This window comes from Vanellus vanellus (genome assembly GCF_965231255.1).
Source record: "Vanellus vanellus genome assembly, chromosome: 6".
NCBI classification, from domain to species: Eukaryota; Metazoa; Chordata; class Aves; order Charadriiformes; family Charadriidae; genus Vanellus; species Vanellus vanellus.
In genome coordinates, this window is record NC_138911.1 from 60,584,263 (window position 1) to 60,597,355 (window position 13,093).

General features: G+C 38.1%; 1 protein-coding gene across 1 annotated transcript in view; it reads right to left on the reverse strand.

Moving 5' to 3' along the window:
* Nucleotides 1-13,093, reverse strand: part of TECPR2 (tectonin beta-propeller repeat containing 2) — a gene marked incomplete at its 5' end in the record, with an annotated part of 40,405 nt that overhangs the window by 2,325 nt on the left and 24,987 nt on the right. Inside the window, 2 exons of the mRNA XM_082484890.1 lie at nucleotides 192-341; nucleotides 1,547-1,688. Coding sequence (XP_082341016.1) covers nucleotides 192-341; nucleotides 1,547-1,688 — 292 coding nt within the window. The remainder of the gene's footprint in view (nucleotides 1-191; nucleotides 342-1,546; nucleotides 1,689-13,093) is intronic.

Consider the following 13,093-nt stretch of genomic DNA (forward strand, 5'->3'; position numbering starts at 1 on the left):
GATCTATTTTCCTAATTATACCCAGAGAAGGTTTTTACTAATGTGATAAAAGCACCCTTGGTGAAACTCTCACTGTTAACAAAGCATTTAGATCACACAGCTCTCCCTGCATATAGTCAGCTTGAGCACCATCAGGCAGAAGTCAAAGCAGACATCACAATGTTTAGGACTGTCATACAGAACCAACTTGCCTGTTAAACGTGAGACATTTCCAGGAATCTTCTTCCAGTAGTCTCCTGCTGGATTCTTGTCAGTAATGCCGTATCGACGAGCTACATCTCCATTTGGACAGCGTGCCCAAACAGTCCTCGTACTTATAGCCAGCTGGCAAGCCTGCAAACCTAAAGATAATTGGACAGGAAGAGGGAATAGTCAGAGGCGTTCTTATATACTAAATACACTTGCAGAAAAGTTTATCAAGAGAAGATGGCAAGACTGTAACAGTTTTTATATACTCTTGTATTAATCTAGAGAAGAACTCTCCATTATAAAAAGGCACAAGGAAATACATAGTTTTGCAGGAGGCTTTCTAAAAAAGGATTGGCAAGAAGACAACTTAGTACTACCTATTTCCTTACACTGACTTTAGGGGAGTTGAACATAGTAGATGCTATTTGAATCTGAACTTCTGGCCCTGTGTAAGCAGAATATCAGAGAGTAGGCCATCTTCAGCCTATGAAGCACTGCTGAACAAAAACACTTTTTAATTGCAGACTTTGACCATAAGGATATCACACCGTGGACAGATTTTGTTATGTGGCCACAGCCACAAGCAACAACCAATTAGAGGATCTTCAAAACATACTTTTGGAGCCTCTGCTGCGTTTTACTACCACATGGGGAATAATCCAACAGTTACAATTTAGTTTGTCTAAAAATGGGTAATGTTATAAACATTGTGTACTTCTTGTTTCTTCCTCTTCACAAGAAAGCAACTAAGTGCCATGCATTTACGCAGTGCAAAATCTTTAAAAAGCAGACAGCATCAATAAACAGTTATTTAGAAACAAACAACTAAAGTTTAGTTTTATTTACAGGCAAGGCAAAAATGTAATTACCTAATCTAGAATGCATCCAGCACAGAGAATTAATAGAAAGATGTGCAAAATAGCATTAGTTTTTTGTTAGCCACATCTAGATAGGAACCCCATGTTGTATCCCATTTAAATACAGAACTTCCCACAACACAGTAGTCTCCCATTGCTTAGGAATACTGCCTTAGTTCTAACTGAAAGGGAACTGTACCATTTTTTTTAATTCAGTGGCAGCAGCCTGAAATAACACACAACGAATATTCATTAAAAAAAATCAGATTTCTATTCAGTTAACTACTTAGTGTTTTTACGTAAAACCAAGGTCCTCTTTAAAAGATAAGCCTTATCAAATACTTCGCTGTGTTTCCTATAAGTAAGCACGTTTGATGCTGAGAAAAATATTTAAGCATTGCTATCCAATTTGAAAAGCAACAGGAGAAAAAAAAAAACAACAAAAAAACCAACACGGAGAAAATGGCAGAAAGAACAAGGAACTGATGTATTAATTTTACCTGGTACATGTTCCCAGTCAGTGCCTACAGGCATTTCATCTGTAATTCCAACTCGTACGTGGACATTCCATTTGCTATCAATTGCCCACAACATCTGATCATTTGGACTTGAATGAATGCTGACCAAGTTGATTCCTACTGGCTATAAAAATTAAGCACAGTATTTAAACTTTGTACTGTTGTATCTTTGTACTATTGTATTACTTGTTGTTCAGAGAAGTACACAAAGGAAGTAAAATAGGCACCAGACACTAAAGACAGGAAGACATTTAACTGACATTTTATTTGTCATTGTGAAAAATTAGCAGCTTTCCAAAAAGTCAATCCCTTCCTAAATAGAAAAGGAACATGAATGAATGTCACCCAAAGTTACCGATAAAGATATTAATATTTAATGTTCTGCATCCAAGTCTAATAATATTAGTATTTGCTTAACCACTGTTATTCCAACAAGGTACGGTTTCAACTGCAAGTTGAAGAGAGAACTCCTCCACTGAAATGCACAAAGTGCAATATTTTCCTCTTGCTTTCCTGAAAGTTCTCCTAACATAATTAAACCTGCAGTTTATTTCTAAACATATACAAACAGTACATTTTTACAGTTTGAATGTCTCCTCTTTGCATTGAAATGGTCATCTACATTCTTCCCTGTACTCCATTCTACAAGATTATGACCATGGAACTCACTGCAGACCACTGCAGTACTGGAGCAGCCACACCTGCGGAAGAGTATCCACAACACTATCTGTTAGCAAACCCAGGTGTAACACACTTCCCATTTTGCTCCCAGGCAAGTCCTTACTCCATCTGCTTCTATGGGGATTTTCCTTAACTGCCGATCAAAATCAGTGTTACTGACCACAACATCGTACAGAGGTCAAAGATGGTGATTTTGTAGCAAAACATATCAGCTAACAGATTTAGTGAACGCAAATATTCTGCAAAATACGTGCTTTAAATAAAACACACATAAGAACAAGAAAAAATGTTTTTCTCTGCATCAGCCTTATAAAGTAACTGAAGAAGACAGTAAGATGCCCTGAAATGTGTCATCACCTCACAAAGCACTACATTTCTTGCTTTAGCCTCATTGGCATAAGCTGAATTTCAGTGTGATAAATACAAGAGCAAGCAGCCCTTCACATGCATAAACCCAGGAATACAGAAGCATAATCAGCACATATATATAAGCACACAGCTCAATCCCAGATGGGCCTTCTGTGTACATAACAGTTACCTGCTTTGGTTTTGCTATAAGAATTCTGGTGCTAAAATGTGTCTGACACGACTATAACCAAGTTTGACTTGGATCACCAAATCAACCCTGTCTATTCAGGTTGCAAGGCCTTTGACAGACTGTCTTCTCATGTTTGTGCTCTCATTAGGTACTTGCCCTCCGCTGGAAGTTTGAGGCTAGTAGAGGCTTGATGAAGTGTTTACCTCTGGTCACAGTAAATTCACAGTGGCTGCAGTTTGAACACTTACAGTAAAACACTAATTGTCTTGAAGAGTGTTGGCTATTTAGAATATATAACTGCCTAACTACTTTCAAATTGCTATTCTGCCATATTACAAATAAACTATACTACTGTATTGCAAGAAAAAACAACAAACAAAACCCAAACAAAAAAAAACCCCACACTTAAACCACAACAACAAAAAAAACCCACCCCAAAACCCCCCACAACTCTCCCCTCTGGTCTTCACTGGAAGTTATTCTCACTCCTGGCCTTGTTCCTGTTTTTTTTTTTTTTGCTTCTTTCTATGGCAACTTCATCTCCAACTCCTTCCTACTTCACCTCGCTCATCTCCCCACACCACTGTCATGGGGTGTGCCTCACTACTGTGCTGCTTCCAGCTTCATCACATCCCTCTCCATATTTCTGCTCTAGTAGTCTCATGTTTTCAAGTAAGGGAGCTGTGCGATTAACGGCTTGTGTAGACTGAGTTACTGCACATAACAGGAAACCTTTGCTTTTTTTTTTTTTTTTTTTTTTTAAATCCACTTATCTCCTTCTCCCTGCAATTTTCTTCTACCACAGTTACCTCTTCCTCAGATTTAGGACTTTCCGCTGCTCTTCCCCATCTCCTTCACACCACGAATTGACACTGTGTCTGTCTATGCTCCACCTCTGCAATACACTTCATGTTCCAACTACAGTCCTTCACAAACTGTGCCAAACAGCTTGGTGTGACCCTTGTTACTGAACTGCTGGGATTTGTGCACCTTGCTCTCCACTCTTCCATGTCAGGATCCCATCCCTCTTTTCCTCTGTCGGTTGTCTAGAAAAGAATTCCCTGAAAAAGAACTGGAGAAGTATTTCCATCCAGAAAGTTTTACTGAGTGCTTACACCCAGTACCTAAGCCTGTGCATTACTACAGATTTATAGGTAGTGGAAGCTAAGAAAAGCAGACAGAACACCCCAAAGGGGTAGCATGAAAGGAGATGCACGATGCTCAGCTACATTGCTTCTGATACCCCTGAAGGTTCAAGTATAACAAAAGCAATTACCTCTACCTTATTCTGCAGCACCAACATATCTAAGAAACAAATGGAAATTATCAAGTTCAAAGTAACATCTCTACAAGCTTGGTGAAAAATTCTTCTCATTCCCTGTTTAAGTGAGCTTCTGTATCCTCCTTAAGTTTCCATGCCTCTCTGGGTATTTCACTTTTGGCTTCTCTTCCTTTTTCAGGCTACTTAGCTCTTTCTGATAAACTCACATCAATAAAACAACCCTCCTACTCACTCTCATTATAAAGGATCCAGGCAATACACTGATGGCAGCATCCAATGCTCTTAACAGAAAACACCCCACTCAACTGCAGCTCTCTGCTGTGAAACAGACAGTAAAAGGCACACGTGACAGGACAGCTAGTGATACGACAATATACAGCAGCTTTTGGCACAAAACAGTAGCAAGACAGGAGGAAACAAGTACAGACAATTCTTAGAGCCTGTTGCAGAAGTTTTGCCAATGGGTTTTGCCTTTTTTTTTTTTTTAAACCCCAAAAGGAGCCACCTACAACAAAAAGGCGTTCTCATGGTTACCACAGTAGGCCGGATAAAATTAATTTAAAATTTTCTTGATATAATGTACCAGTTTTTGGAACAATCATACTGACATAATCTCAGATAGCCCTCATTTTCACTAAGCTGTAATTACCATAAGCATGCTTTAAGTATTTTATAATCGATATAACAAGAAACAGATCTCTACAGCAGCAGTTAAAGATTAAATAGAGTTCTCTCATAGCAGTAGATATCTGTGCAAATTTATAAATCTGCTGATAACATTTCAGAGACTGATAACCATGAAAACTAATGAATTATTTCAGTGTAGCCTTTTCTCAGCTGGTTTAACTTCCAATAGCATTCATGAGATTTATATACCTTGACTACAAAATATGTCATATTTGTAATTTACTGAAGAGTTTGGAATTTTGAGGAGTCTCTCAGCCTTCCTCCTCAGGTGCTGACACACCAAACTCTGTTTATAGGTTTATCCACAATACTCATCACTGCGACAGATTGACTTGTTACAGAGCATTAACAGACTCAGTGTTATCTGATAAAAAAAAAAGTAGAACATTGTTTTCCTTTTACTTGTCGTGCCAAAAATCCTAAACTTAAAAAAAAAAAAATATCTCAGGAGACTGACTGTTTTAGCCGAGAACAGAACACAGATCCTCCTGCCCGCTGGTCTTGTACTTCAGCTACAAAAAGCCCAGTCGCTCTCTGTCTTTTGAGGATTTTCCACTACAACCATAGACTGCATCACACACCAACCATGCACTTCTCAGCACTTAAAACTACATGCTAAGAGCTGTGCATACCATTATTGTTTGCTACAAATAAAACCAATGAAAAATAGTTTGCTAGCACCCACATGTCTGACAAGAAAACAGTACTGATAAAATGAAGTAAACTTGAAGGAAGTATTTAACCAACAAATTGATATCAAGATATAGTGTTTGTGCTAAATGTATTTAAGTTATAAAGTTGTCCATTAGCTTTATGATTCTCTGCAAGTCATTTCCTTTCTTTCTGCAAATCACAGAGAAATAAGCTTCAGCATAGGAACTTCATTTAAGCAATAGTATCTGACAAAATCCAAAGTAAAAACTAATGCAGTTCCCCCGACCTACTGCTCAACAGTTTTGTCTTATTGTAACTACTTTGGTCACGACTGAACTCAAAACACATTGATTCAACTTCCTTGTCAAGGAGGAAAGGACAAAACACAGACACACAGGCGCACACAAAAAAGGCATCAGAACATTTTCCACGTCACTTTTCAGGAGCAGAGAGTTGGTGTATCAGCAGACCTTCACTATCTCTGTTCTATTGCAAATATCCAGGACCAGAAAGACTAAACATAACGTTCTCAGTCTGTCCAAGCCCAATCCTTTTTATAACAGGTTGGTTGTTATAAGTAGCACAAATGTACTCCTCATCTTCAAAAGACAAATCAGAAACACCTTCCACTGGTCCAGTCCAGGCTGTAAGAAGCTCAGCTCAAACACACTTCTCACACTGTCGAGCATTATCTGTAGATCAGACTAATCTCACTATTTTCATGGCTAACAGACATCCAGACCCTATTAACTAGTATAACAAACACTTGACAACCCCCCAATATAGGCCTATTTGCATATTCTTTTCCGAGCTCCATTTGAATGAAAGTTGTAAAGCACTTTCACCATTAGAGATACCAAGAAAGCACAAGCAACCTAGGAGCAGTATTGATGAGAATGTTTTGCATTCAGACTTTGAAGAGAACATCTTGCTAAATTAAGTGCCCCTTTTTTTTCCTCTGCAGAGAAGTTCAAGGCAATATACAAGAGAAGGAAAGAAGAATCTATGTTTAGTCTTCCTGGAAGCCACGTGTTCTTCAGTAATACTGCCATTGAATTGTCAGAAAAAGATTATTATTTATTGACTGAAAAACTGGAGCACTATTTTCCTCAAAAGCCTTAGAACAACGTGGTCCTTTCCCCCACTTTCTGCCTCTAGCAAATAAACAGATGAGGGCCTTAGCTGGATATCTCCAGCCTATGGCTAGCACAATCAGGAAGAAAAGGCAAAGCCAAGGAGTCAACTCCTTGACCTCTCCTTTGCCTACTATAATTTTGTTTATTCCAAGGGGTTTTCTTGCAGAAACATGGGAAAGACTAGAACATATGGCATCAAATCCTAGAAAAGGTCATACCAAACCCATGAGACTATTCAACATGATAAAGCTCAAGAGAACCATAAAATACTCTCAAAATATTTAGTACAACTGTTCCTTCCAAGCAATAAAAAAAAATTAAAATTTAATGCAATCCAATTTGCCCAACTGTCATGCTGTCTTATACTTTAGATTATAAACTGTAGTGTAGGAGATGATAAGCTGTCTGTAATTACCACTACAGGTATTTTGAATAACATACTGAAAAACTGAACTATTAGGACAAGAACAACTAAGTTTTTCCAAAAACGTATGTTAAGCAAACACTACATGCAACAACTTCCCATGAAACCGAACATAATTTAGCACGAGGTAATAAAAACCTTGTATAAGCAAAGCTATGAGTAACCAAGGCTTTTTTTTGTTTTGTTTTTTTAAAAGACACCTTTAACAAGCATCAGTAAAACACCCTCTCACGCAAGCTATGCCAGTAAAATGCACCTCTCTAGTTTTTGAGACTTAAATGCCTTACCGAGGGAAGTAAAGCATTTTTGTAAGGTAAAAACACCCATGCATTTTTAAATTCAGCCTCAGCTCTGCTTTGCTCTGCCAATTTTAAACAGTTATTAAACTATTGCTTTTTCTGACATTTTGCTTTTTAATTTTTGTCCATATTTTTTAATACATTTATGACGAAAATGCCACACACCTCTGATAGTAACAGAAATTCCCGTTTCATTACTGCACTGCTTTATGAACAAATGTATAACCTTTATGTGTTAACAATTCATTTACATAACCAGAAGGGAAAAAAAAAAAATCAAAACACCTGTAAATAAGAAAAAACATACTTATTCAGAGGGGGAGTAAAATAAAATTTAAAAATAAATAAATAATAATTTTAAAAAATCAACAAATGTTTACCAATTGTGAAAAGTTACAATCTGTCAGGATGCAAAATACATTCTGTAAATCACAGGAACACTGGAAATGCACTCAGGATACAACAACTGCTACTCATCTAGTAGCACTGGACCAGCGCTAAAGCTCTGGACTAAGTACTGTCGCAGGTAAAGCGTGGCCCCCAAGTACAAGGCTATGCAATGTGTTTAACTAATGTATAAAAACAATAGTACTCCAGGGGTCAGGGTTCAGACATGAGGTTGATGCTTCCCAGACAGACTATATAGTCCAACCTCCTCTGCCTTGCTTACTTCTTAGCTTCAGTAGACTTGGGTACAGTGGACAGGGTCTTCCTACACACCAGACTATGTGGCAGTTGTGTAGGAAGGACCGTTCAAGCCGGAGATACATCACAACCCAACACTCCAGCTCCATGGGAAGGCAACTGATTCCTAGGTTGGTTTGCAAAAACAGGTCAACATCACCTTGTCTGCTTACAACATCATCATAAAATAGGGAGACAATAGTACACGGTAGGGAGGGGCCTCCAAGCTCCTAATTCAAGGTCAAAGGGTCTGATGTGCTCACCAGTTAACCCAGGGTGTCTCTTTACTCAGTGTGGACTTGTTGGCTCACTGAAGTTCTGTTCTCTTCACTGACCATAGACTCTGAGCTTAGCACCCACCTTCGCTGCCCCAATTTACTTCACAAAGCTACACTCCCAATTACACAGCTATCAACTGGATCTCCAGCCCCTCCCCTCCAGCTTTAAAAATCAAGTAAGCTGTAGTTCAGTCACACAAAAAACAACAGTAAAACCTACTCTAACCAGAATTCAGAAAATGTAGTTTTAATAAAAATGAAACAAAACAAAAAATCCACAAAACTCTTAGTTTATACTAGTACAATTTTTTATGACTGTGTCTCAAAATCAGTTTTCAAGGACTCCTACGTATTAAATATTTCAGGCTATCACTACCTGCAAGCACATGAACAGTTCCACTGAAACCAAGGCACATGCTTGCCAAATCAAGGCACATATCCTTTACCCATGAATTTTTACACCATTAACGTTTTTATTTTTAAATAGAAAAATTCTGCAAAACTCTCAAAATTCATCAACGATAATTGTAGTTACTTTATTTACCCAAACGAATGTTAAATATATTTCTCAATCGCTCTGAAAAATAATTAAACATATACTTCTGTGTCAGCTAACCAAAATATAGACACAACGGTAGAGTGCAGATGTGAGGATGTTTCTAGTACTGAACAAATGAAAGTATGAAAACAGACAGTTCTCCTTCCCACCATTTTTGGTTTCAGTGTAAGCTAGTCTTCCAAAAAGCAAATATACCACCTTGAGATCACATTTCAAAAGGATATGGAAGGATCGTCTACTCAGTTTTCTGGGTGTATCTCATTTTGTGCGTTTTTTGTGATCTGAAGCTGCTGGTGCTGATAATAATTGCTATCTAATGTGACAGGCTACATGCACGCTTTTCTGAACATGGTGATAGCAATGCCTTAAAACAAATATCAGAAGGCTAAAACTCCAAAGCAGAAAAATACAGTGAAATATAGTGACAGCATTTTCCTTAACTAGCAACAAAAGGAAGATAATAAGCACTGAACTGAGCAATGGAATCGGCATGAGGCAACTTTAGTAAAAATGCTGGAATTGCATTTTTGCAGTATCTAAAGCAACTTTTATGTAACTTATGATTTCTTAGAAAGGCATGCCTGTGAAGAACAGCACACAGTTGAACTTAAACATTATGGCATTCTAAATCAGCTAAACTTAATGAGTGTATTACCTCTCCAACCTAAGCAGAATTGGTCTAATAAAAGATACTTCCTCTGCATCTCGTCTTATCAGCCCAAAGTAGAACTCATAGGAACTCTGAAAGATAATTTGTGCAACAGCTAGGTAATGCAAGCTAGTCTGTGCTTAGTGAAAACAGCCAGGCTTGAAAAGAACAGTCATGTGGATTAGATGCATCAGTAAGAACAGTTTTCCATGGCAAGTACTTTCCAAAGGAGCTTGGAAGTACAAGTTATGAAGCATTTTCAACAGAAAAATACCTCCCGCTCCAAATATCCAATCCTGGAAGATCATTTCATACAAACCCTTCCTACATTTCAGCTTTGATTTTGGCACTACCAAAAAAGATCTAATAGCAAAATCTGATCTTGAGGAGTACTCACCACTTCCTCCTGTAAGTACCATTTAACACAAAACTGGCCTTAATAATAATGGAAACCTCACTGAAAAATGCAAAGGCAAAGCAGATGACAGAGGAAGAAAGTCTCCAGGTTTGCATTAAGTATTCTGTAAGGTAAGCAGAATTTTATTTAAAGAGAGGAAAGATAACAAAGATCATGACAACCATTTCTAACAAGTCACACTCATCCATTAGGCACAGCAAACCTCCTTACACCGAGGGTAGATTAAGACAAAGGAAGGTATTGAAAAGAAATGAAATCTAGCGTGTAGTGATTTTGCAGAATTACAGAGAAATTTCCTAAATTTCAAATGATATTTTTAACTACCATTTGCTTTCAAGTTTTACCAATTTTTGAATGACAGTGAAAGTGTAAACAGCCTTAATTTTTTTTTGTGCATGTGTGGGGGAAATAAAAATAGCTCCTCCTAGATCAGTAAGAATTTCGACCTTCTTATCTGTGATATCAAGCTTAAAATATAAAGAGACAATTACTAGGTTGTTTATGGGAGAAGCAGTAAAAGTTTCTCTGACTTGAAATGCACATACTGCAAGAGATCATTTTATGACCAACTAAGTTTAGGTTAAGCAGTATCCGTCTTCTGAGACCCTAGGAACTACAAAGGATATATGGTGGCCAAATAGCAAACATCTTAAATAAACCCCTTTTACTCCACAGTTTGAAAAAGTTATGTGGAAACATACATAAACCTCTCAGTTTAATAAAATTGTTTTTTCAACCCTATTTTCTATGAAATTTGGTTATAAAAGACCAAAGAATAGCAATTAAGCAAATGGCTATTAATAAACTGTTTAATCTATTTTTAGAGTAAGATTGATTCTTTACAAGGAATGCATGATTGGTCACTCATTACAAATACTTCTCCTGATCTTTATTTCCCTTAATTTTCTTAAATAAAGTTCTGCTTATCTGACAGAAACCCAGAAGGTGGTTCTTAAGACCAGTTTTTATGTTAAGTAGTACTTGCAGGAAGCGAGCATTCCCCAAGATCAGATTTTGCCTCTGCATCTTTTTCAGAAGGTACCAAAAATCACAAAATCGCACAGAATCACAGAATTTTCAGAGTTGGAAGGGACCTCTAGAGATCATCTAGTCCAACTCCCCTGCTAAAGCAGGATTGCCCAGAGCACATTACTCAGGACTGCATCCAGGTGGGTCTTGAAAACCTCCAGAGAAGGGGACTCCACAACCTCCCTGGGCAGCCTGTGCCAGTGCTCTCTCACCCTCACCGTAAAGAAGCGTTTCCGTGTATTTGAACGGAACTTCCTGTGTTCTAACTTGTGCCCATTGCCCCTCGTCCTGTCACTGGGAACCATTGAAAAGAGCCTGGCTCCATCCTCCTTCAACCCACCCTTTAGATACTTGTACGCCATAATAAGGTCTCCCCTCAGCCTTCTCTTCTCCAGGCTAAAGAGTCCCATCTCTCTCAGCCTTTCCTCATAAGGGAGATGCTCCAATCCCTTAATCATCTTAGTTGCCCTTCGCTGGACTCGCTCCAGCAGTTCCCTGTTCCTCTTGAACTGGGGAGCCCAAAACTGGACATAGTATTCCAGTTGTGGCCTCACCAGTGCAGAGTAGAGGGGGAGAATGACCTCCCTCGACCTACTGGCCACACTCTTCCCTATGCAGCCCAGGATTCCATTGGCCTTTTTAGCAACAAGGGCACATTGCTGGTTCATGGACAATTTACTGTCTACCACAACCCCCAGATCCTTCTCCTCAGAGCTACTTCTCAGCAGGTCCGCCCCTAACCTATACTGGTGCCCAGCATTCTTCCTCCCCAGGTGCAGGACCTTGCACTTGCTTTTGTTGAACCTCATTAGGTTCTTCTCTGCCCAGGTCACACTGGATGGCAGCATGGCCCTCTGGGGTGTCAGCCACCCCACCCAGTTTGGTATCATCAGCAAACTTGCTGAGGATACACTCTGTCCCCTCATCCAGGTCATTAATGACTATATTAAACAAAATTGGACCAATCAAAGCTGAAGTGTTGAGAGAATTGTTTTTAAACAAGTATTCAACTTCTGGGGACATTTTAAAGCAATTTGATGATTTTTAACTTTTGATCAACTTCTACTCCATAATCACCCAAATTAGTCTTATTGCCTATATTAATTTTATGTTTGATTTTTAGTTATTATTTCTTTAGGTCAGAAACCTGAAAGCATTATATCTTCATTAGTATACATGCAGAGACATGTAGAAACATACTCTATAGTACCCACCTAAATAATATTTGTATTTCCCATTCATTTATTTTTAATTAAATTTAAGGTATATTGAGGCATGCTTCAGCAGGTAATAGTTTTATCCTGTATATTAACAGTAGAATGAAAAACACTTTCTATTTCCTGGACTAAAATAATTTCTTCAAAGAATTGTGATCAGCTTTGTCAATCTCCTTAATGCAGCTTCCAAAAAGCTGCTTGACTACATAATTATTTTGACTTCTAAGACTGCAGAACAGAATGGATGAAGCACAGAAAACATCTGCATATAAACTACTACTGCTCAAGATACTGTAATGATGTTATCAACCACTTCTGAAGTGTTGGGTAAAATAAAGACAAGGGAGGGCAGAAAACATAAAATGTTATTTTTCATCTCAAGAGATACTGCAGTAGGGAGTTACAAAGGGAAGAATAACAAATGAGGATGGTTTTAGTCTAGATTAAAAACCAACCATACAGCATCACAGCGCAAAGACTGAACTTAAATTATACGTCCTGATTTTAGCATGAGTAAAATCCCATCAAAACTATTGTTTCTGAATACCTTTGTGAAGTTGTGCAAAGATGGATGCTGTGCAATTGCAGCACTCCTTTAACAAAAAGTGACACCATAAAAGCAGAGTCTGTAGCTGCTCATGAGCTGCTCGTGAGTCATGAGATCTGGGATATGGCAAGTCAGATTGGCTCTGACATTTACTAGGGAATGAAATATCCATAGTTGGTTTTAAATTACGTTATTTGAGAATGTTCCTGTACTTAAAGCAAGTGAAAGGCAATTTTGATTTCCTTCTTCAAACAGCAAATGACTGAATTGTTCACAAATACTTCTTAAAATATTTCTGTTGTTCTGAAGATAAAGTGATGCAGCATGAACTGTGTCAAAGTCAATTAAGGGAGAGGTAACAGTAAAGTGCTGCTAATAAGCAGATACTGTTCACTGAATAGTCCACTTCTCAGACATCATCTGTTACATTTGTTACCCAAACACTAA